We start from the raw sequence: 25725 nt of genomic DNA on the forward strand, positions 1-25725 counted from the left end.
GATGTGTTGATGGTGGAAGGGTGAGGTGGTGATGGTGGAAGGGTGAGGTGGTGATGGTGGAAGGGTGAGGTGGTGATGGTGGAAGGGTGAGGTGGTGATGGTGGAAGGGTGATTTGTTGATGGTGGAAGGGTGAGGTGGTGATGGTGGAAGGGTGAGGTGGTGATGGTGGAAGGGTGAGGTGGTGATGGTGGAAGGGTGAGGTGGTGATGGTGGAAGGGTGAGGTGGTGATGGTGGAAGGGTGAGGTGGTGATGGTGGAAGGGTGAGGTGGTGATGGTGGAAGGGTGAGGTGGTGATGGTGGAAGGGTGAGGTGGTGATGGTGGAAGGGTGAGGTGGTGATGGTGGAAGGGTGATGTGGTGATGGTGGAAGGGTGAGGTGGTGATGGTGGAAGGGTGAGGTGGTGATGGTTGAAGGGTGAGGTGGTGATGGTGGAAGGGTGATGTGTTGATGGTGGAAGGGTGAGGTGGTGATGGTGGAAGGGTGAGGTGGTGATGTGGAAGGGTGAGGTGGTGATGGTGGAAGGGTGAGGTGGTGATGGTGGAAGGGTGAGGTGGTGATGTGGAAGGGTGAAGTGGTGATGGTGGAAGGGTGATGTGGTGATGGTGGAAGGGTGAGGTGGTGATGGTGGAAGGGTGAGGTGGTGATGGTGGAAGGGTGTAGTGGTGATGGTGGAAGGGTGTAAATGGTGATGGTGGAAGGGTGAGGTGGTGATGGTGGAAGGGTGAGGTGGTGATGGTGGAAGGGTGAGGTGGTGATGGTGGAAGGGTACAGTGGTGATGGTGGAAGGGTGAAGTGGTGATGGTGGAAGGGTGAGGTGGTGATGGTGGAAGGGTGAGGTGGTGATGGTGGAAGGGTGAGGTGGTGATGGTGGAAGGGTGAAGTGGTGATGGTGGAAGGGTGAAGTGGTGATGGTGGAAGGATGTAGTGGTGATGGTGGAAGGGTGAGGTGGTGATGGTGGAAGGGTGAGGTGGTGATGGTGGAAGGGGGTGGAAGGGTGAGGTGGTGATGGTGGAAGGGTGAAGTGGTGATGGTGGAAGGGTGAGGTGGTGATGGTGGAAGGGTACAGTGGTGATGGTGGAAGGGTGAGGTGGTGATGGTGGAAGGGTGAGGTGGTGATGGTGGAAGGGTGAGGTGGTGATGTGGAAGGGTGAGGTGGTGATGGTGGAAGTGTGAGGTGGTGATGTGGAAGGGTGAGGTGGTGATGGTGGAAGGGTGAGGTGCTGATGGTGGAAAGGTGAGGTGGTGATGGTGGAAAGGTGAGGTGGTGATGGTGGAAGGGTAAGGTGGTGATGGTCGAAAGGTGAGGTGACGATGGTGGAAGGGTGAGGTGGTGATGGATTCAAGTGATAACTTCAGAAACTTTATATTTGATAATTAAACCTGTTTGTAAATATTTATATATATATATAATCTAAATCTTACCATTTGTGTATCTATGCCTTTGTATTGTCTTCTAATTGTTTTTTTTTTACTTTTGATATTGTCAATAATTATTATTCTTTTTAAAGTAAGTTGGGTCGGCCTTTTTATAAGGATATTCTTTTCCTTTTTGGCTGCTTCCCTCTCAATGCTTTTTTATGTCTTTGATGTTATGTAAACTTTGTTCCTATGTATTTTACCACACTTGTGTTCATTTTATGCAGAGAGCAAAATAAACTTGAATTGAAATTGAATTGAAAAGGGTGTAGTGGCGATGGTGGAAGGGTGAGGTGGTGACGGTGGAAGGGTGTAGTAGCGATGGTGGAAGGGTGAGGTGCTGATTGTGGAAGGGTGTAGCGGTGATGGTGGATGGGTGAGGTGGCGATGGTGGAAGGGTAGGGTGGTGATGGTGGAAGGGTGAGGTGGTGATGGTGGAAGGGTAAGGTGGTGATGGTGGAAGGGTGAGGTGGTGATAGTGGAAGCCTGGAAGGGGTGGGGTGGTTGCATGTAACGTACCTGTTTTCACTGTTAACTGAATCTCCAAACCCAGGTGTATCGACCACTGTTAGTCTCAATCTCACGCCCTGTTCTTCTATGTCTATTGATGATCTTTGGATCTCTACTGTTTTATCTATTCGCTCTGTCATGAGGAAAAAAGGGTAAATAAATTGAATAAACAAGCAAGCAATCAATCAGATATATAATTCAAAGCGATGACGCTTGTTCTTCTCATTCTCCCCTCTTCTTCCTTCTTCTTCTTCTTCTTCTCCTGCTCCTCCTTCTTCTTCTTGTTCTTGTTCTTGTTCTTCTTCTCCTCCTTCTTCTTCTTCTTCGTCTTCTCTCAACTTAAAATGTTTTTTATCATTGTTCACGACTCACATTCATATGAAAATAATCCCCGTAGACCTTTTATAGTCTAAATTCATTGTAACCAATCCTTGATAAATTATATGATTCATTATTTGGGAGGTTTTACAATAAAATCGACATACTCCTCTTTCTAATTCCATGATCTCTGCTTAGATGTTTCTTGTTGTTGCAATTATCCTATTAAATGGATTATCTTTAACACCCTCGATTAATTTCGTTAAGCGGAAGACCTAATAGTACATGAAATTGATGGACGATTTGGAATTAGAAGGAAAAATATTCCAACAAATCAAAATATGAGTAAAATTATGTTTTTTAATAATAGACGTCATTTTACATTCAATGTTGCTTTAGAAAAGCAAGGACATAGCATTTCAATTTAACTTTGGAAAAGTCAGATTGGGACATAATACAATATTACCGGAATGCTGAATAACGAACAATGTTAATAAATGTTCATATAACATGATCAAAGGTCAAAGATTGTACTTTGTTCACCATTTTCGTCTTAAAATGTCATTTATGCAGCATTCTTTTTTTGTGTCATGATTTCATTGATTCTTTTTCATTTGTTTTATTCTCTTTGTCTTTGTTTTGTTTTTTTATCAGTTCTTGTTCTTTGTTATCGTTCGACCTAACTATCTGTAGGCAAATAACAGTTATTGCATGTTTGTGTGTGTGTGCCTCTCTCTCTCTCTTTAGGTATGTTAGGGAGGGGGATTCACGTTATACAACTTACGATCTTTGCTTTTTAGTGAATCCCCAATTTAAAAAAGATACTTACTCATTCTTTATGTATTGAAAATTGTTGGTAAAGTATTCTTTTTTTTTTTTCGTTTTTATTATTTTGATTATCATTTACATCATTGAATATAGGAATCAAGCCCTATCAAACTTAATCGGAATCACGCCGATAAGTAGGTCAGGATGGCCGAGCGGTCTAAGGCGCTGCGTTCAGGTCGCAGTCTACTCTGTAGGCGTGGGTTCGAATCCCACTTCTGACACATTATATTTTATATAAATTAATCAAAATCATATTTAAAAAAAAAGATAATCAATCGAATTCAATCGGAAACACACTCTCCGCTTTACAGCAAGTCAGGATGGCCGAGCGGTCTAAGGCGCTGCGTTCAGGTCGCAGTCTACTCTGTAGGCGTGGGTTCGAATCCCACTCCTGACACATTATATTTTGTATAAATTAATCAAGATTATATGAAAATAAAGATAATCGAATTCAATCTGAAACACACTCTACGTTTTAAAGCAAGTCAGGATGGCCGAGCGGTCTAAGGCGCTGCGTTCAGGTCGCAGTCTACTCTGTAGGCGTGGGTTCGAATCCCACTTCTGACACATTATATTTTATATAAATTAATCAAAATCATATTTAAAAAAAAGATAATCAATCGAATTCAATCGGAAACAGACTCTCCGTTTGACAGCAAGTCAGGATGGCCGAGCGGTCTAAGGCGCTGCGTTCAGGTCGCAGTCTACTCTGTAGGCGTGGGTTCGAATCCCACTCCTGACACATTATATTTTATATAAATTAATCAAAATCATATTTAAAAAAAGATAATCAATCGAATTCAATCGGAAACACACTCTCCGTTTTACAGCAAGTCAGGATGGCCGAGCGGTCTAAGGCGCTGCGTTCAGGTCGCAGTCTACTCTGTAGGCGTGGGTTCGAATCCCACTTCTGACACATTATATTTTATATAAATTAATCAAAATCATATTTATAAAAAAGATAATCAATCGAATTCAATCGGAAACAGACTCTCCGTTTTACAGCAAGTCAGGGTGGCCGAGCGGTCTAAGGCGCTGCGTTCAGGTCGCAGTCTACTCTGTAGGCGTGGGTTCGAATCCCACTTCTGACACATTATATTTTATATAAATTAATCAAAATCATATTAAAAAAAAAAATAATCAATCGAATTCAATCGGAAACACACTCTCCGTTTTACAGCAAGTCAGGATGGCCGAGCGGTCTAAGGCGCTGCGTTCAGGTCGCAGTCTACTCTGTAGGCGTGGGTTCGAATCCCACTCCTGACACATTATATTTTATATAAATTAATCAAAATCATATTAAAAAAAAGATAATCAATCGAATTCAATCGGAAACACACTCTCCGTTTTACAGCAAGTCAGGATGGCCGAGCGGTCTAAGGCGCTGCGTTCAGGTCGCAGTCTACTCTGTAGGCGTGGGTTCGAATCCCACTCCTGACACATTATATTTTATATAAATTAATCAAAATCATATTTAAAAAAAAGATAATCAATCGAATTCAATCGGAAACACACCCTCCGTTGCAAATCAAGTCAGGATGGCCGAGCGGCCTAAGGCGCTGTGTTCAGGTCGCAGTCTACTCTGTAGGCGTGGGTTCGAATCCCAATCCTGACACATCGTACTTTTTATAAATTAAAATTACGAAAATCACCCCCCTTTATTGGTCTTTCATCTTGAACACATCATGGATTATTATATACTTCACAACTATATCCTTTATCTAGGCCAATATTGGGTAAACAGATTATGTAAGATTAATTACAAAACAAACCTGCTTTTGTGGAAAGAAAGATATTTCGAAGAGGACATAAATTATGTTTGTTTACCATGAAATTATTGATGACACAAAACAGTGAAATACGCAAATTTAGATGGAAGAAAATTATCTTATACCCAGTTCCCACTGTCCCGATCTGCGCCACGATTGAAACCGTGATCTAAAACGTGAATTAATCGTAATGATCGTGTCATATCTTATCAGATCTTGAGGTAAGTCGTGGCAATCCTTTTGATTGTAAAACAAATTTTGGAAGGCTCAAGACTTAGCAGACACTTTGACATGTAACTTCTGGTTCCCACTGTCACGATTTGAGCCACGAATGAAATCGCAGTCTAAATCGCGGTAGTAATCGTATAGTTATCATGTCAGATCTTATCAGAGCTTAAGGTCAGTCGTGACAATCGTGATGATTTAAAAAAACGTTTGGATGCCCCCAAAAAATTTGCGATCAGCTACGAAAGGCAGTGGGAACGATGTATTTTACTTTAAAAATATTCGATGTCAGAAGTGGGATTCGAACCCACGCCTACAGAGTAGACTGCGACCTGAACGCAGCGCCTTAGACCGCTCGGCCATCCTGACTTTGCTGCTGGAGTTGGCGTGCATGTGATTCCGATACCCTCCTATAGGATGTATTCATCATGTTGATTGTCTTGTATTGCACAATAATAATCAAATATTTCAGTGAATGGTTGCAAGAAGATCATGAATACGAAAATAAATAAATACACAAAATGGAAATTACTGTGTAAGTCAGGATGGCCGAGTGGTCTAAGGCGATACGCTTAAAACGTACTCTACTAAAGTAGTCGTGGGTTCGAATCCCACTCCTGACATAATATGTTTTTCATCCTCGTTTTAAAGCAGAACGAATAATTATGATATTTTTTTCTTGAATATTTTAGCTTATTCCCTTATCTAAATCAACATGATAGGAAACATTCTCCTTCTTCTTCTTCTTCTTCTTCTTCTCCTTCTTCTTCTTCTTCTCCTTCTTCTTCTTCTTCTTCTCCTCCTTCTTCTTCTTCTTCTTCTTCTTCTTCTTCTTCTTAACTTAAAATGTTGTTTTCATTGTTTACGACTTGTACATTGAGATATACAAACTATCCCCGTAGACCTTTTATATTCTTAATTCATTGTAACCAATCCTTGATAAATTATATCATTCATTATTTGGGAGGTTTTGCAATATAATCGACATACTTCTCTTTCTAGATGCTTAGATGTTGTTTTTTTCTTTTGCAATAATCCTATTAAACGCATTATCTATAACACCCTCGATTAATATCGTTAAGCGGAAGACTTAATAGTGCATGAAATTGGTGGACGATTTGGGATTAGAAGGAAAAATATTCCAATAGAATAAAAATATCAGTAAAATTAATTTTTTAAAGAATAAATGTCATTTTCCATTCAATGCTGCTTTAGAACAGCAAGGACATATCATTTCAACTTAACTTTGGAAGTGTCAGACTGGAGCATAATAAAGTATTATCGGAATGCTGAATAACGAACAATTTTAATAAAGTTCAAGTAACATGTTAAAGGGTCAAAGATTGTATTTAGTTCAATATTTCATTTTAGAATTTGATTTATGCAGCGGCCTTCTTGCATGTCTTGTATCATGTTATTACCATGATTACTATTATTTTTCATTTGATTTGTTTTATTTGTAATTGTTTTGTTTTTTATTTGTTCTTGTTCTACGTTATCAGTAGGCCTAATTCTTTGTAGGCAAATAACAGTTAATGTTAGGGAGGGGGTTCACGTTATACAACTTACAACCTATATACTTTTTAGGGAATCCCCCATTCAAACAGATACTCACTATTTATATGTTAATTATGTATTATAAAATTGTCTGCAAAGTATTCTGTTATGCATTTGTGTTTCGTTATATCTTTCAACCTCCATGGTTATATGCTAGTTATCACTTGTAATCATTGAAAAAAGGGATTTTGCTATAATGCAATGCCACGAAGTTCTATCAAATTTGGTCTAAAGCATGCTCTTTGAAGACAAATAAGTCAGGATGGCCGAGTGGTCTAAGGCGCTGCGTTCAGGTCGCAGTCTACTCTGTAGGCGTGGGTTCGAATCCCACTCCTGACATACTTTTTAATCGCTCTTACATCCTGAGCATGGATGTTTACAATACTTATATACCATTTTATTAGACCTATATTGAGTAAACATATATCTGTGGGGCCATTCACAGAAACTTATCTTATTTTTGTGGGTAAAAAAGAAACTACTTCGGAAGAGGACCTTTATTTGTTCACCATGAAATTATTTATGACACAGCTCGAAACAGTGAAATATGCAAGTTGAGATGGAATAGATTATCTAATATTACCTAACATTTTGACATATTAAGGATAAAGTAAACAACATAATTTTATTCTTTAAAAAAAATTATGTCAGAAGTGGGATTCGAACCCACGCCTACAGAGAAGACTGCGACCTGAACGCAGCGCCTTAGACCGCTCGGCCATCCTGACTAGCCTGACAGAGAGGGCGTGCTTGTGAGTCCGAAACATTCCGATAGGATTGTATTGCACAATGATATTCAAACATTTCAGAGAATGACTGCAGAAACACATGAATGCAAAAATAAATAAACAAATACAGCCAAAATTTCAAAACATAGCATATGAGTCAGGATGGCCGAGTGGTCTAAGGCGATACGCTCAAAACGTACTCTACTAAAGTAGTCGTGGGTTCGAATCCCACTCCTGACATATGTTTTTCATCATCTTTTTGAAGAAAGAACGAATAATTATATTTGTTCGATGTTTAGCTTATTCGGTTTTCCCTTATCTAAATCAACACGAGGAAGTAATTTTTTTAACTTACCTTCTGCGTTTAGCGATGCTCTGTCTTTATAAAGATCCGTGAGAAAAAGACTGTTGACAAGTGTCGATTTACCAAGACCAGTTTCGCCTATTTACGAGTTAAGGAAAGAAAACAAATCAAAACAAAGTGAAAGAGAAAAAGAAGAAAAAATAATTGGGTCATGACGATTTTTTTTTTGAGAGAAAGTGTGATTGGTAGTCGACATACGTTACAGGTAAGAGTTTGTTTGAATAAAATTTTAAAATCTTATCACGTTTAATAATCATACACGATTGTATATTTCATGTATTCATACAGTTTCTTCCCTCCATCCTCCCGCCCCTCCCCCTCTCTCTTTTCTGTCCCCTCTATTCTTACTTTCACTTCCTTTATCTCCCCCACATAGCCACTCACCCACTCCCTCTTTTTCTTTATCTTAGCATGCTTATTTTTATTTAATTTTCACCTCCACCATGACTATTATTTTTATTTCCTCTATTTTATTATATTGCCTCCTTATTTATGTTTTATCTAATTTTCACAATCGTTTGGGACTGGGAAAGAATGACTCATCTACATCATTGCTGGTATTTTTCTAAGATGTACCACATCTCGATGATAATTGACAATGTTATATTCAAAAGTATAACCAAAAAGAGTGGAATTTAAAACTTTTAAAGAATATATACATATACTGTATATGCCAATTTCATGGTCAAGTTAGTCGACATATAAGATCCCACTGAGAGAGGAAATGACCGATCTCTCGAGGAAAAATTGTTTTTCTGAACCAATTCGCCAGTGTAGAAAATTGTAAATTTGGTAATCGCCTGTGTTCAGATCATGGACCTATTGTAATAGGTCCATGATTCAGATGTATTCATAGTGACAGGCCGAGTGAAAAGAAAACAACCTCTCCCACAAAGAAAATTTGGAACACAAAATTTGAAATAAATTCATATTTCTTTAGATGTCAGAATTAACAGCAAGGCATCTTGCACTTTTTAAAAATATAATCTCATCATTCGAATTTACAAAAAAAAGAAAATCACGTAAAAATTTGTCTTTATTTTGGCGACAAATTACAAGACGATCGTGTAATTTTTTTAAAGGTTTTAATTTGACAAGAACATGACAGTGCTTATCTTTAAACGTGTTAAATAGAAAGAAAGTGGAGGGAAAGAGAAATAGACAGAAGGGGGGGGGGTGATATACAGAGGTGGAGAAAGTGAGATAGAGAGGGGGTTGTAGAGGTGGAGAACGGGAGAGAGAGAGTACGAGAAAGGGAGAGAGGGGGGATAAAGAAAATCATAATTCCAGATTTTTTTTTTTTTTTTTTTTTTTTGGGGGGGGGCTTTAAAAAAGCGGTGTTCTTATCTGAAACAATTGGGTGGGTTGGGTTTATAGAGAACAATGCATTCGGACAATTAGTCATCATGAGTCCGTTTCATAAAGCATTTGTTATAATAACAAATGCACAACTTCTATTACAAGTTCACTATCAGCCAATCAAATTGAATAATTTCAGTTACTTTGAACTTTCATTGCAATTTTGTTATAATAATAATTTTGTTTAATGAAACGGGGCCCCAGATTGTTAGATTAATTCGATGACATTAATCAATGTCATTCGACTGAGAGTTTAATTTCAGTGCATTGTCCTTCAATTTTGATTTGAAACTATTTCATGGTCTATTGGAGAGAGATGCTCCAGTCACACTGATACAATTGAGTCCAGATTGACGAAAGCTATTACGTTATTTCCAATGGCATACCATCGGTCAGTTTGGAGTCGATATCTTTGGTGTGACTGAGGATTAGTAAATAGCCATCAGAATAATAATGACAGTTCTATTTTCAGACAGGTTTCCATATACCCAAATGGATGGTGTTTTGACCCAGAGCGGATTATTAGAATTAAATACAAATGGAGTATTTGTCGATGTGAACTCAGTTTAAGTTTCGATTTGGGGATATCGTAGAGTATATAAAGTTGTTATAAACGTCATGTCTAAATCGAATTGATTGAAGTTGGGCATTAATATAGTCGTAAACACAGAAGGGAAAGAAGGTCTATATGAAACTGACTAATATACATACTCCTTTTAGTAATTTAAAATATATCAATGTTATGTGTAGATTCATAAAATTTCAAAGTTATGATGACAATTCTTCAAGTACCCCAACATGGCCAAAGTTCGTTGACCCAAAGTGACTTTCGTCCTTGGTCATGTGATCTGTAACTTGCACATGATATCCAAGGATACTTGATTGCTCTTATTTCCATGTTTCATGAACTAGATCCATAACATTTCAAAGTTATGATGACAATTCCTCAAATAACCCCAACATGACCAAAGTTCGTTGACCTTGAAACTCTGGCAGGATCTTCAGTGATACGCTATTACCCTTATGTCCAAGTGTTTGGTCCATATACTTTCGAAGTTATGACAACATTTCAAAAACTTAACCTTGGTTAAGATTTCTATATTAATTCCCCCAATATGGTCTTAGTTCATCGACCCTAAATGACCTAGCTTTGACCTTGGTCATGTGACTTGAAACTCAGGCAAATAATACTTGATTACCCATAATATGTCCCAAGTTTCATGACCTAGGTCCATATAATTTCTGATTCATGATGACATTTCAAAAACTTAATCTTGGTTAAGATTTCAATGTTGATGACGCCGCCGTCAGAAAAGCGACTCCTATAGTCTCGCTTTGCTATGCAGGCGAGACAAAAATGAAATAAGGTTCGATAATCCGAAAAAAGAAAGCCTCATTAGTGATAAATAATTTTATTAACAGTATAACTTCATTTTGGACCTATCGAACTCAGTTTTGGAATGACCAATATTTCGGAATAACAACTTTTACCCGCCTCATTGCATGTAGTGTGTACCCTTGTCCCCTACACCATTCTAGTCTATTATTAGAAAGAATTGCGACTTGGGTTTATGATTTCGGGAGTTTTTTCTGGATATAAAGTTCAGTTTTATTTTAGATTTATTTTCTGGGGATTTCGGGATAAGCAAGCTAGTGTTCATCGATCGAACTTGAATATGCACGATAGGTGGATCACAAATGGCGTTCAAAATCTACGAGTTGACTACACTGCTCATATCTCTCACCCCCTCTCCCCCCCCCTCTGTTTCTTTCTCTCTCTCCCCCTCTTTTTTTTCTCTCTCTCTCTTTGTATTGTGCCATGAACCTGGAGAGAGATCCATGGTGTTAGGCCCATCAGATTATCCGATTATCGCGTTAATGATATATAATTACGTCAAATCATAGAACAGAAGGATTCAAACCAATTTACACTATTAGCATGATTAGTGAAAACATTGCACGAACTGTTAGGGGAGAGAAGGGTAATTCCCTTTTAGGATATTATTAATAACCAGTAAATAGACTGCATTATTAAGATACATGGGCCATGTTTCATGATAATGTGTCAACAACGTAATTTTGCAAACAATAAACAGTCATATTATTTTATTGCTTGAAGGCAGATTTGTCATTGCATCCAAAATTCGTTACCGAAAATGGGCTCTGAAAATATCATACAAATTAAAGTATATTTTTCTTCTCCAGAAATAAGTACAAGCGTATCATCTCACTCTCATCGACGACTTAAAATAAGGAATTCGATTCTCAAAGTTCTATCTAATTTCACTTCAAGGCAAAATGGCCAACGCGTGTACATAATTTTAGATATAGCTACGGTTTCAAAGTGCAGTCAATATTGTTTGCGGTCAGTGTATAATATATAATATTTCCCACTTCGTATATAGTGTTCCAATATCATCTAGTCTACTTTGCGGCGTTCTTTGTACTCTTCGAACAAACACGGAATTTAAAGAATTTGGCATGCCAAACATATTTATGAAAATAGCAAATGATGCATTGAAAATTACGTCGAATGCAGAGTAGGTAGTATACGAGAGCTGTTTGATATATCACTGTATATTGTCATATCGTGATTTGATATGATATGCATAATAATATTGCATATGTATTCACGGTAAGTCATAGGGTCCATACAATATCTTTTTTAATATTATCAATATTTAAACCAAAATAAAAATAATCATCGTGCCACTTCATCAATATGTTTCATAGGCTCAGTGCCATTGAGTAATCCCTATTTGGTCCATTCTGTCATTATGATAGATAGGTAGATAGATAGATAGATAGATAGATAGATAGATAGATAGATAGATAGATAGATAGATAGATAGATAGATAGATAGATAGATAGATAGATAGATAGATAGATAGATAGATAGATAGATAGATAGATAGATAGATAGATAGATAGATAGATAGATAGATAGATAGATAGATAGATAGATAGATAGATAGATAGATAGATGGATGAATGGATAAATTGATAAATGGATGGAATGATAGATGGATGAATGGTAGTGGGGGTCCATGCTTTTGAGAGAGGAATTGGTGGCTGGCGGGGGGGGGGGGGCTTAAGTATATGGAAGTGCAACTGTGTCCAAAAAATATATATATTTCTACGCCTCAAATGTATTTCTTACAAATGATGCAAGATACATTAATTTTGGTCGAAATTTGACCCATAAATGCCATACGCCCTATGAATAACAGATTCACCAGAAGCTTATCTATCGGACTTGTGCTTGGGAAGTGCCAATAATTGTCACGCATTGTCCTAGGTATACAGATAAACCATAATTAAAAATGATAAACGTGCAAGACAGTTTTTTTCATAACGATGACGAGGACAGGGAACTTAAAATAACCTCTTCAATCTCTCTACCTCGGAACGTCTTCGAGGTATCTTTTAACATGATGACCCTGGGATATATGACATTGATGGAATATGATGGAGTACCGCAGGTGATGTGATTCCTTCACGTATATCATATCTCATCTACCGAGTATATGCAATATGTGCATGACAGGCGCCAATCCAGGGCACGTTCCCTTCCCCCTGCACGATAATTAGGCAGCCAGACCCCCTTTCTAAGAAACAATATATTTGCTTGTTTGTTATCTTATTTTGGGAGTAGTTTATGGAGTGAATTTTTTTATTGAGGGCCTGTCAGGAAATTCTGAATATATCGTCCCATTTCATGTATGCCCCCTCATTAACGAAATCCTGGATGTACCCCATCTCATGGTGACGATGTATGCAATTAAGACGAAAGCATTATCTACTTTAGTAGACATGGTAGAAGGGGCGGTCAGAGGGCAAGCAAATGGAGGAGGAAGTCTATATGTAAGATTATGATTTGAATATAAAACAGGCTAAAAAGACGATGAATGGATTTAATAAAAAAGCAGAGTGACCACTGGGAATGGAATGGAACTATCGGATACAGAGAAGATATTACAATGTCGACATGCTCATATTTTATCCAGTAGTCATTGCACATAAAATTATGACAATTTTGTCGGACAATACGTTAAAAATCATCAAGACTGAAATCCAAGTATCACCATAAGCATATTCACCATCGTCAACAAATCCACCTGCCACTACCATCACCACATTATCTGATTATATGCCAAAGACAATTCCCATCATAACTACCACTGCCAACATGTTGTCAAACCTATACCATAACTGCTGCTACCATCTACATGTCTAAAAACATGCACTACCACCTCTATCATCACCTCTACCATCTCAATCAACCCAACCACCAACCACCACCATCATATCGCCATCATCACCACTAAGTTAAACATGATCAAGTTGTTATTATGGATCCGTTAGATTTCATCAGTACCACCATCAACATCAACACCAACCGTATCCCTGTCAGCATACAACGCCATCACTACCGGTATTACCACTATTACAATTTCCACTACCATTATCACCACCAAGTCTTCAAATATCACTACCATACACATTGCAACATCAAGCAGCAGCATCATCATCACTATCATCATCATCATCATCACCATCATCATCATCATCATCATCTTCATCATCATCATCATCACCACCATCACCACCACCATCATCATCTTCATCATCACCATCATCATCATCATCATCATCATCTTCATCATCATCATCATCATCATCGTTGTCGTTGTCGTCATCATCATCATCATCGTCGTCATCCTCCTCCTCCACCTCCACTTCCTCCTCCTACTAATCATCTTTACCGTATCACATTCACCATCGACTCTCTCCATCAGGTAGTATGAGGGTACGTTCAACTTACCAACCACCATAAGAGTGAACTCGAACCCTCTCTTAACTGATTTCCTCTGCATCTGTTCCGGGAGGGTGGCGAACCCAACGTACTCCCTGCCCGAATGACCCTGTAAAGGTAATCATAAATTAACGATTTAGTTGAATTCACTGGGGTAAATAAAAAAATGTCTTCATAAATCATTCAAATACATATTAATCATCGTAACTTCCATTAACAAAATCTCAATAAAAATGTATTTTAAAAATGTCGATTATTTGGGTTGCTTGCAAATTTTAAGACTTATAATGATTGTGATTGAAATCATTTGCTCATATCCAGTCGCATAAAAGTCGCAAAATGAAATAATTATGCATGTAACCGAGTAAAAACACAAGCTCTAGATCTAGACTCGATATAAGTTTGATGGAACAGAAATTATATTAACGGTGCAAGCAAAATAAATGGTAAACATGGTAAAGTGGTTGTAATAAAATGAGCCATCAAACAATTTTTATTGTTTTAAGTAACGAAAAAATATAAGTAATTTATTTTAATGTGTCTTTTATACCGTTATATTATAAAACGAAAACGCTGACATAATATTATCTGTGTATGACCAATGGAATTCCGTATAAACACCTATTCATCGACCTTTTTTTACATTTAGGTATAATGTATTCGTCTAGGCCTATAAGGAAGGATACATGTACATACAAAGGAAGGAAAATGAAAGAAAAATAAACTAAAACATAGATATTTTCCTGTTGCTATATTGTAATGCATACATTTTGCTCAAACTCACATCTAACATCTGAACATGTTTAAGGGAAATATTAATGACCACTGCTCACACTTTTATAATTTCCATACCCAAACATGATGTATTTATGTGGTTTTGTTCGTTACCCTTTTTGTCTCTTATAAAGGAACTTCCTTGTTATTATCATTGCGAGGATTTTTTTCCGGGGGTGACATTACCTGGCAACTATTTAAGAAAAAACACATTATTAATACTTTATTAATATCAACTTATCGTAGACTAAATATTTTGAATATTCTTGCGGTATGAATAAAATCGTGTTTGTGAGCACAGAATTTACTTTTATAAATAAAAAAAATCATAAAGATAAAGAGAAGGTTGTATTTTAAAGTCAAATGTGAATTAAATGTCCCGTATTCTTAACAATAGGGAACACACCTGCATGTATTTCTCCATAGACTCATTTGTAAAGTGGCTTCATGAGCAAAACATTTTGAGGGGCACAACGTGACGTATGAGGGGAAATTTCTAAAATACTGCGAGAAAGCGAAGCGATCTGGTGAAAATTTTGGTCTTGAATTGTTTTTGTATAAGTAGACTATGGAGTGCCGACTGATACAAAAAAACTTTCATAATCGAAGTTTGATAGCTAGTACTCAAACTAGAAACTGTCAGGGAATTACATAAGAAGGAAAATACTTGCCTTACCACTGAAACATTTAGAGAATATTACTATTTTTAAAGCAACATCAGAAAATAAAAGTACAAACAAGGAAGTTTCGGTGACCCATGTTTAAAGACATTTTTTTCTATGGAGTTAGTGTAACTGCATTTCGGAAAATAGAGGCTAATAGCCTGCTAATAGGTTTTCAACCAAAATCGGTAGCTCATGATGACAAATGTTTAAAAGACCGATCGCTTAACCTTCTCGTGAGATTATAACATTGTGCATTTAGTTGGTTTCAACTCGTTCGGCCGAACATATGGTTTCTTTTGTGTATGTTTAATAAAGTGTCTAACGATTTCAGAATGCGAGGCTAATCAGTCTATAAAATCCAAAAACACCGTAAATGCAGAGACAACTTTGAAATAGCAGACAAATTAGGGATTTAAAAAGCATGTGATTTTGAAGCTGAAAAGAAAGCGAATATGTGTAATGTAAGTGCTCCATTTCTATCCAGACCAACTTAGTTCTATATCCTTCATTCTCTATCAGTCTATGGTATTTACTTATGGTAAATGATAATTTAATATATTTTGGTTTATTTTCATCATCGTAGCACTATTGTAGGCCTAAAGGATAGGCATTTTTCGAGGGAGGGGACAATGTCAGCTTTCAGTACCGATTATATTTTCTCTCTATATACAGATATATATATTCCCTTTTCACTTTTGTTACTCCCTCCATCCACTCTTTACTTTCCCTACATGCATGTTTGTTGCCCCCCTTCTTACTCCCAATCTCTTCCTTTCTCTCTCCTTTCAGGTTGACATGTTTTGGAAGTGTGATGATGACAATTGGAACGTAATTCCCTTTGAGGAGCTGACACGTCAGGAGCCAATCAATAGACCGTGATATTCTGAACTTCGTTGTGTCGTTGGCAAAGCTGGATGGCCCAAGGAGCTGGCCAGATTGAAAAGACTATCCACATACTGTACAGAAGAGTATGCCAACACCCAGTATTAAAGTAACAAATCACGAGGGGCAACAGGGGTATGAGCCCCCTTTTGAAGTTGATACCTCAAAATCGGCCATTAATACACTCAGGTACACCCATGCCAGAATAGAGATTCCTCCAATAGCCGGACACGAAGTTCATGACATTAGATGGACAGCTGAAGAATCAAACGGGTTAAAGAGGAGTGAAACACCGGGGTTTTTTTTTTCTAATTTTATGAATACACAAATTCATGGTACTTAGAAATATTTTAACCGGTCTGGTGCTATCAAAGCACCTTACCCTTTGCATGTCCTGCATGTTTTCTGTAGTTTTTCTCTTTATTTCATTTTTTTTTATTATTTTCATAATCAGTACTATGATTGTATGATAAAACCTGGCCGTCAAACGAAAATACATCCAAACATTAACTGGAAATCTTTTCTTTTAAAAAGTTGCCCTTAATTGATATATGGATAAACATAATGGATCAAAGTAAGTCATTTGTTATATCATGAACGTTCATTTAGTTCGAAAGACACTGACATAGTTGCCGAGTGTTTTTTGTTAATGTATTTAATGTTTTTTATGTATATTCGTGATCAAAATGATAAATGTTAGCTGTTTAGTCGCCCCCCTCCTCACCATTAATGGTGTAACGCTAACCACTTCCCAAATAATTGGATTATTATAGCCAGGGATGCGTTCATCAATAATTCTGGGCAAATAAGTTGTAAGATCTGACAACTTTCTATGGTTTTTACTGGCTGAGATGCACAGGTGTCTTACTGTTACTATGATAACCGTCTGACTAGTCAGTGTTGACAACTTTTACGAAACGGTCCCCTGGAAATAGTGTTACGATGAACAAGTTGAATATCATATGTTTTTAACAAAACATAAGTTTTAAAAAATGGGCGTTGCGCTTTCCCAAGTTAGGCAACAACTGCTGACATATTGGCAGCACACAGTCCTGTCTGGGATGTCAGACGAATCACTTGTCACAAATATCTGAACACATAGGGTAATGAACTTTACTGAGTCTGGATATCTCAAATATTGAAAGGTTAGATATCATCCGGTCTTTACAGTCATGAAATAGATCAGGGACAATAAAACTATGACGTGAATATTAGCGAAGTATGCCTTTGGGGAACACATCCTTTAACCATGACCAACGCGACTCAATTCTAGAGAATGGGGCACAAAGTTGATTACCCAAACGATTTATAGTATGAGCCTAAACAAGAACACCACCAACAAAATATATTCGATTAAGTCATTTGATTCATGAAAATCCATAAGTACATTATATACAGACAGTCAAAATACTGTGAATGAAATAATAAATTAATCAAATGCGAGAAATTTATATATAGGAATCTTGTTTAAAGAAATAGACTACTTTTCTTTAGTGACGCGTCATCATCGACATAATAAATTGTCAGACATGGGCCCTGTTGCATGAAAATTACTACTATGGTAACTTTACCATCCAATTGTAACTATCATGGTAACAAAGCTCAACAGCCAATCAAAATCAAGGATTCATTGGAAGTTACCGTCGAATGGCAAAATTATTATTTAACAAATTTTATGCAACTACCCCCACATGTTCTTGTCAGTGTATGTCCTTTGGTGTTCTAGGATCATTGCTAAGCTTTGTGTTACGGGCCCCAGGGCCCCGTCGCATTAAAGTTACCATTATGGTAACTTTGCCATCTAATGGTAACTATCATGGAATCCTTGATTTTGATTGGCTGTTGATCATCGTTACCATGGTAGTTACCAATGGATGGCAAAGTTATCATGATCGTAACTCTTATGTAACGGGGCCCAGACCGATCAAAAATATCACCTTTTTTTTTCTAATGGCTCCAAACCGAACAATTCAGGTTAGTTTGCGTGGGGTCGGTTACGTTAATACGAGAGGGCACTGATTGGAACCTCCAATGAAGTGGTCAGGACAGAATAACAATATAAGTTTCGGCAAAATACCTTATAATTATATATACTCGCTCATCACTTGAATATGTCTCGAAATTCATAAAATAATGTAAGTTTTCAGAATTTCGGGTGGGGTGGGGGCAACTGCCCCCTGCCCCCCCCCCCCCGGCTGTGTATGACCATGGCCATTTTAAATCGTAGAGAGATATTGCTGTTTAAAAAAATATTTTCAGCAAACTTTGCGGAAATTAATGTACACATAACGTAATGTATATATTTACCATTAGTCATTTTATAGTTGAGTAATATCGAGTTAAAAGTCCAAATAATTGTCAAAGAACATAACAAGTCCCTATGAGATATTACATGTTGCAAATACCAGGAAGTCGAATTTAGTATTTACTTGGTCCAACTATTAGAATACCTCGAACTTCGTAGGCAATATCAACATTAGGTAACTTTAAGCTAGACCAAGTGAGAATAGACAAGGTACATTGTAGGTGATTATGATCATGATGATGTTCATGAACAACATTTTTTTTGTTCCGGATGTTTGACGAAATAAACATCTTTTCTTCCAACGTCACATTAAAATAATGCTGGTAGATCCGGTAGATAAGGCTGAATAGGATTCATGATGGCAGATTATTCAGTATTTTTTTATACATAGTTACATTTTCCCTACAAATTGATTAATAATCAAGATCCTATAATTTTAGAGGTCGAAAATCATACAAAATTGTAACTTTGCTGGAGCAAGTAAATAGCTCAGCCAGAATATATTTGGAGACGTTGCAAGTTATAATAAGATTTTTTTTTATAATACTCGGACCGATAATGCTGCAGTTGCACCAAGTCGCACAAACACGAAACCGATTCTAAACGGACCGATAGAAAAATTGTCATGAAGTCCAGGCTGGAGATATTCATGTCTCAATCATGTAAAATTCACAGCTAGCAAAATGCTGAAAATTTGATCGGGTAACAAATAACGAAGTTATTGAATTTTAAAGATTTGAATTATTCCGGTGAAACAGTTCTAGGCATGTCTTTATGAATATTCACTAGGTGGGCTTATGCTGTCATATCCCCACTTGTTCTTTTGTATTTTATTATATGAAATTAGGTCTATTCAAAATGTTTATACCAAGAACTAAAACAATTGGATTGACAACTGATTAAGTGCATTAGTTATTTATTGCTGCAACTTATTTTATCATAATGGAGACACATGATGAAATTGTATAATAATGGAGACACATTTACACATGTATCAAAAATTGAAACATATCTGATTTCATGTAATACCATAAGAAAAAGGAAAATGGGGATGTGACTTCATCAGCCCACCTAATGAATATTCATGACCATGTGCCTATAACTGTTTTCACAAAATATTGATAAACTTAAAAATTTAATAACTTTGTCATTTGTTATCCGATTTTGATGTAATTTTCAGCATTTTGCTCTTTGAATTTTTCTCTATTTATTTCGATATAAATATTTTCAGCCTGGACCATCCCTTTAACGTAGCGATTATCGGTTTGGAATCGTATTTTACGGTGTGACTGGATGAGAACAAGTCGTCTTTAAACGTCTTATCCTATCCCCTATTCCAAACTATGACAACATGAATTGCTTCTGATTCAACAAAACGACTACTTAAATGAGATTATTACAAATAATTTTTAAAATGCTAATACTTCTTCCATATAATTCTTACTTATTTCGTGTAAAATCTAAATCTGCATCTCAGAATAGATCGACCATTTATTTAAAACCCTCATGGCTTTTGGCAAATATTTATATAGCAATCAGATTGAATTCTTATCAATATTTGCTGAGGGCAACATCGATTTAATTCGACTGCATTCTTCCTCTTTTGTAACACACCTTGTCTAACAATTCATAATCTTTGTATCGAAGTGATAATTTCGTCTGGTCATCGCCTTCGTGAACTCCAACGATAACAAGCGTAATGGTTTTCATTGCAGGTCGGTCAATGATAATAATAATAATAATAATAGTAATAATAATAATGATAATAATAATAATAGTAATAATAATGATAATTATAAAGATAATAATAATAATAATAACAACAATAACAATAGTTAATGATGATGTGGATAAATTAGCAGTATCGTAATGAGCCCGAAACTTTGAGCGGCACAATATGATGTATGGGGCTCAATTTCTGAAAAGTTGTGAGCGACCGAAAACTCTGTCTTTTTCAAATTGAAATTTAACTTTGAGATAGTTATTTTGAAAACAAATGATATCATACCAGTATTTCACCATTTCCCCTTTTATTTTCTTTCCCTTTCTCCCTGACTTACTTGTTTGTTGAACTTTGTGGAGGGCAGTGCCCCCAGTGACTATGGAGGCGACCCCTTCAGACCCCATCTATACACCAACGGAAATTAGGAAGCATACATCCTCCAGTGTCATTGAAAATACATAGAAGTACCTTAAACCAAAGAGAATCCAGGTGTTTTCCGACAAATATGAACAAGCGAAAACAATTTTTACAATGCTTTTCCATGGACCTAGTAGGTCCATGGCTTTTCTGATGTTAGTACAGGTGTATGCACTTCAAAACGAGCCGTTATATTCCATGATACTGATGATCATTGGCTTCGTATTATTCCTGTACTTTTGTGGTTTATGAGCTGTCTTTATAGGGATTTGTGTATCTATTATCTTGTGCATCCTTTAATCTAACGGCATGAGTTCAATAAGCGCAGGCGCAGATCCAAGAAGGGGGGGGGGGCAAACATATTCTAAGGGAATGCGTGTGCCCGTTTTCGTTAAAAAAAAATGTGCATCGTAACTTCATTATATAGTGTCCCATATATGATAATGCCGAACCCTCATTTGAGGAGAAGTGAGGAGATGGTCCTTTTATTTGGGACCCCCTTTTTGAGGGGAGGGTGTGGGCTTGTAAACTGTTTTTCGCCTGTCAAGAAAATTCTCCAAACCAAAATCGATCAATAATTTCTGACCCCATCCCCCCCCCACCCGCAATTTAGAAAATGCATGGATCCGCGCCTGAATTTTCGCGTAAGATCGAAGTGCCTCAAATACAACATTCGACTACCTACGCAAATCACGTCGCGACGTTACTACTCTCCTTCGAAAAGTAATCCGTCTTCATTAAGTTTATTCTGCAGGAATTCAAGCGAAGGGTTATTTAAGGGTGAGGAGACTTGGTAGGGCCTCTTTATAAGCCTCTTCACATGACAAAATTAGAGTTTAATGGGGAATATAGGGGAACTAAGTATCTTTAAGCTACTTTTAAAGTTCTTTCCAATTAAGAAGCTTGGATAAACAGTTGTGTCATTGGCCTTTGTTAACAGTACAATGTAGGTGACTTTCGTTTACCCATCGCTAGCAGGCTATCATGCGTAAGTCGCCCAAAGACCTGTTCGCTCATATTAAATTGAACTGATACGGAATATTCTTCTTCAAGGTTGTTCTCGACGACATGAAAGCTTGTCGGGTATAGCGCGATATATAGCGCCAAGCACTGTATAACAAGATGTAATTCATTATGTTAACTCAATATCTAATTTTCTATAATCTGATTTTAATCGTATACATGATATTGTATACGATATATGTTCACCTGTGATTTACGACGAGATTTATGCTTTAATGAACCTATGAGTTCTGAATCTTAATTATTGCAATTTTGTTCATCTTTATTGCATCAGCAAATTAAAAACAATCATGCTCGGGCCTACAATAATAAATTACAGACTGGTGTACACAATAAGATATACATAAAACCAACTAGAGTTATGAATGAAAAAGTCTCAGCCTATATTATGTTTGCAATGTTTACAATTCTTGTCTAATTCACAATCACTTTTATCGACAAAATAACGTTCAAAATCTATGATCCTTGTAAATATCGGCTAAACAGTTTCTACAATATTCAATTTCATTTCATTCAATGTACACAGTTTTGTCGTCTTGAAGACAATTCATATTATAATTTAGAGATTACCGTCTTTTGAATAGTATATACTCCTCTCTTATTCAAATTTATGTCTTAATAACTTTCATTTTCTATTTTATGTATGTACCTTTGCATGTATGCTTTGATGTTGCATGCTGTCTATGTATTACAGGTATATCTTTCTTGTTTCATGTGCCATGGACCTGTGTTAAATGTGAAACTTCTTCTGACTGCAAAAGACGAAAACAATTAAATCTTGATAATAGCACAAGAAAGAACAGAAACCATATAAACACAAAATACTAACTTGGCCGATCTCGTATTACCGACATAGGGCTGTAATCAAAACAACATTAATGAGTCACTACTTTGACAAAAAATAAATAAACTGAGGAGTATATCTGCGGCAGTCCTGAAATAGAAATAACCAGGCAGGAAATGTTCATTTTCTGACAGTTCTAGCGTGCAAAAAGTCAATGATCACTGTCTAATCTATCAGACCTCCTTCGTCTATTTATCTTTAATATTTAACAAGGGTATTTTTGCTCGCTCTCTCCCTCTCTTTCAATCTTAAAATGGGGTGATTTTCACTTGCTGTTCACTCCACCTGGTATACTGATGTCACAAGGATCACTGAATTTGGAGGGAATGTTTCAAATAGATTTCACTTTAAAAAGAATGAATTTCACTCAACAAGCGACATCGCTTAATCTAGTCAAATTTTATTCACTCCCTTTGAGGATTTAATTAATTCACTCAATGTTCTTGTTTTTAGAGAGTGTGAATGAATCTGTCAAGTTGGCATTGATTCTGACAATAAATAGAAAATGTTGACGGTGTCACTAATATTGAATGTCTTATACCAAACTGAATATCTATTAGATATCATATAGTACGATGAAAAAAAAATGTTTGAAATAAAGCCCATTTCTTTGACATGATCAAGTCAGTGGCAGATCCAGACGGGGGCGTAAGGGGCGCACATCCCTCTAAATTTTGAGAAAAGCCCACTGAACCCACATCGGCCAAATCTAAGAAAATTTTCATTTGCGTCCCCCTCTATTTCAAAATTCTGAATCCGCTACTCTATAAGTTGTGGTTATGGAAATGTGTATTCAAACAATGATCATTAAAGCATGAATAGATTTTATTTTTAATCTGCTAATTTTGTGGGCGTGTTTTTCTTTTGATAAATTTCCTCCTAATCCATTTGGTAGATTGCTGCAAACATAATATCATCAATGTTTATTTATATCAGGGAAACGAGAGCAATTAAATGTACTGAAAATTAATTATGAATCTTGGTAGAAACATGGAATTTTATGTCATTTTTATACTCCATGCATAAATGCACGTCAGGGGCCGCGGAAACGTGGTGGCTGGGGGTTTCAGACCCCCCCCCCCCCCCAATTTTTCCAAAACCGTGTACAAAAACTATAAATTACCATCTGATTGTGATTTTTTTGCATGGTCAGCCCCCCCCCCCCTTCAAAACCGTTCCGCGGCCCTGCATGTTGACTGTTATACTTGTCTGACTTGTCAATTGAAATGATAACATTGGCCTACTATATTCTGTCCTATGAACGTAAATTTCCTGTATAACCTAACTTTAATACATTTATTCTGCTACTATAATAATCTTCTCCAACACAAACTGTCCCACGATGTGAACAGTCACGGAATACAATACTAAGTAAACATCGCCCTGTCAGTAAATATACGAGACACTCATACAATTCATTGTTGATGTATTTTTCCCATTGATGCAGAGCAAGAAACTCTTATGTTAACAGCGTTCCCTTTTTTTTTAACAGAACTATTGAAAGAAACGAGCAGAATAATCGCTCTTTCCGATTCCCGTGAATAATGTATTCATCATAATAGCAGTCATGCTCGTAAGAAGAGAAGAATATTGTTGAGAATGGTTATTCTTGCTCGAAGGGCCCTTTTATTTCGGTGAATGAAATGTAACCAAGTTGAAAATCTATGATACACGCATGATGGAGTTTGGTAATATAGCTATGACATTATAGAAATCACTTCCAATCACATTATTATACATGTATGAATGATAAAGGTTAATGACCGAATGAGGTAGCATGATTTAAAATCTAAATCTAAATCCTACCTGTATATCCAAGATGTAGGTTCTACAGGAAAAAAAAGAAAATCCACTATATTTTATTCTTCGTAGATTGGAATTAAATCTAAGAGTAAAAGGGTTATACATAAAGTCTACAGTCCAGTCAGTCCATGTCATTCCATATATCATTCCATACAACGCATTGACGAGTATATATGTTATATATTTACAGCCTCGTAAATGAGTAGCTGAAATCGAGGGAGCTAAAATCAGTTAATGAAATCGATTGCTCCTGCTATTGATCGCAATCCGGGTAGAAGATAATGGTGTTCAAATAGAATGTTTCTACTGTTGAAATATCGACACATGAGGAAGTATTTCCATAAATGTATTTGTGATTCATAACATGGCTAGTATCCCGCTCTGAAGGGCATATAGCCAACTTGAGCCAACGAGTCAGCTAGTAAGAGGTCTAGCTGTGATTCTATTTTCGGGGGCTAAGAAATAGAATTGGCATCTATACAGATCCACTGTCCGAAGCACTGTAAGAATCAATGACAATAAATATTTGGCATCAAGTGAACTGAAGTATTTTAATGCAGATCTATTATATTGCTACGGTGATGATGCGTAGTCTGAGGTAACGGGTGAAAATGTTCACTCTTAAAACAATGTACTAGTATTCATCAGAGGAGCAGTTTGTATGATTCCTATTTAAAAAAAAACTTTGCGTGTTGTTTTTACAAACTTTTAATTTCAATAGAAATTGTATTAAGTGTCCTACTATAGGCTCTAGCTAATAAGGTAAATGTTTCAATTTGACTACATATAGAGTCTAGATCGGTTTTTTTTTTTTTTTTTTTTTTTTTTTTTTTTTGGGGGGGGGGGGGCCTGTCACATCTGCGACGGAATAAGCCATACAACATACAAAGCCCCCAAATAAAGAGAATAAAGGGGATAAGGTGATGGCCATGAGAGAGTACTGTGTATGAATTTGAGTAATTTGTTGTGACTGTACTTGACCAAGGTTTTAACTTTCTTTTAATATGATCATTAAATATAGCTCATTGAAGGAAACACCAGACATCGGAAGAGATCGATTGACCATTATCACGATAATAATCAACTAATTACCCTTGACCAGAGGTACACATCAGGAGCCGCGGAAGCGGGGGGGGGGGTGTAAAAACGTAAAAATGACCATATATATGATTGTGATTTTTTGCATGGTCAGCCCGCCCCCCCCCCCCCCCCCACTTTGAAAACCGTTCCGCGGCCCCTGCATATCTTTGAAATTTACTGCACCAGTTCAACATGTTCAATGTGTATATACAAGCTTGTATTATACGACAAGATTTAAAGGGTCGTATTGTATGTCGTGAAAGTGGGACTGCATGCCCCTCCCACCTATATACACAACAAACCATAGTTCGCTGT

General features: G+C 36.9%; 1 protein-coding gene and 14 non-coding genes across 16 annotated transcripts in view; 12 read left to right on the forward strand and 3 right to left on the reverse strand.

The window, feature by feature from the left end:
- Nucleotides 1-20893, reverse strand: part of LOC129273626 (septin-5-like) — a 40049-nt gene extending 19156 nt beyond the window's left edge. Inside the window, exons 1-4 of one of the 2 annotated variants that reach the window (XM_064113169.1) lie at nucleotides 20581-20893; nucleotides 13904-14003; nucleotides 7710-7796; nucleotides 1939-2062 (exon numbers count right to left, since the gene is read on the reverse strand). In XM_064113169.1, coding sequence (XP_063969239.1) covers nucleotides 1939-2062; nucleotides 7710-7796; nucleotides 13904-13955 — 263 coding nt within the window. In that variant the 5' untranslated portion in view covers nucleotides 13956-14003; nucleotides 20581-20893. The remainder of the gene's footprint in view (nucleotides 1-1938; nucleotides 2063-7709; nucleotides 7797-13903; nucleotides 14004-20580) is intronic. The other variant, XM_054910694.2, reaches the window with a different exon arrangement.
- TRNAL-CAG (transfer RNA leucine (anticodon CAG)) lies at nucleotides 3214-3296 on the forward strand. The gene has a single exon. It is a non-coding gene; the product is annotated as a tRNA-Leu (tRNA).
- Nucleotides 3390-3472, forward strand: TRNAL-CAG (transfer RNA leucine (anticodon CAG)). The gene has a single exon. It is a non-coding gene; the product is annotated as a tRNA-Leu (tRNA).
- Nucleotides 3560-3642, forward strand: TRNAL-CAG (transfer RNA leucine (anticodon CAG)). The gene has a single exon. It is a non-coding gene; the product is annotated as a tRNA-Leu (tRNA).
- Nucleotides 3735-3817, forward strand: TRNAL-CAG (transfer RNA leucine (anticodon CAG)). The gene has a single exon. It is a non-coding gene; the product is annotated as a tRNA-Leu (tRNA).
- On the forward strand, nucleotides 3909-3991 carry TRNAL-CAG (transfer RNA leucine (anticodon CAG)). The gene has a single exon. It is a non-coding gene; the product is annotated as a tRNA-Leu (tRNA).
- On the forward strand, nucleotides 4084-4166 carry TRNAL-CAG (transfer RNA cysteine (anticodon GCA)). The gene has a single exon. It is a non-coding gene; the product is annotated as a tRNA-Leu (tRNA).
- On the forward strand, nucleotides 4259-4341 carry TRNAL-CAG (transfer RNA leucine (anticodon CAG)). Its single transcript has one exon. It is a non-coding gene; the product is annotated as a tRNA-Leu (tRNA).
- Nucleotides 4433-4515, forward strand: TRNAL-CAG (transfer RNA leucine (anticodon CAG)). Its single transcript has one exon. It is a non-coding gene; the product is annotated as a tRNA-Leu (tRNA).
- Nucleotides 4608-4690, forward strand: TRNAL-CAG (transfer RNA leucine (anticodon CAG)). The gene has a single exon. It is a non-coding gene; the product is annotated as a tRNA-Leu (tRNA).
- Nucleotides 5356-5438, reverse strand: TRNAL-CAG (transfer RNA leucine (anticodon CAG)). The gene has a single exon. It is a non-coding gene; the product is annotated as a tRNA-Leu (tRNA).
- On the forward strand, nucleotides 5609-5692 carry TRNAL-UAA (transfer RNA leucine (anticodon UAG)). Its single transcript has one exon. It is a non-coding gene; the product is annotated as a tRNA-Leu (tRNA).
- Nucleotides 6883-6965, forward strand: TRNAL-CAG (transfer RNA leucine (anticodon CAG)). Its single transcript has one exon. It is a non-coding gene; the product is annotated as a tRNA-Leu (tRNA).
- Nucleotides 7272-7354, reverse strand: TRNAL-CAG (transfer RNA leucine (anticodon CAG)). Its single transcript has one exon. It is a non-coding gene; the product is annotated as a tRNA-Leu (tRNA).
- On the forward strand, nucleotides 7511-7594 carry TRNAL-CAA (transfer RNA leucine (anticodon CAA)). The gene has a single exon. It is a non-coding gene; the product is annotated as a tRNA-Leu (tRNA).
- Nucleotides 20894-25725: the final 4832 nt, after the last annotated feature.

The sequence above is a fragment of the Lytechinus pictus genome, chromosome 2 (assembly GCF_037042905.1).
Source record: "Lytechinus pictus isolate F3 Inbred chromosome 2, Lp3.0, whole genome shotgun sequence".
In the NCBI taxonomy this organism is placed as follows: Eukaryota; Metazoa; Echinodermata; class Echinoidea; order Temnopleuroida; family Toxopneustidae; genus Lytechinus; species Lytechinus pictus.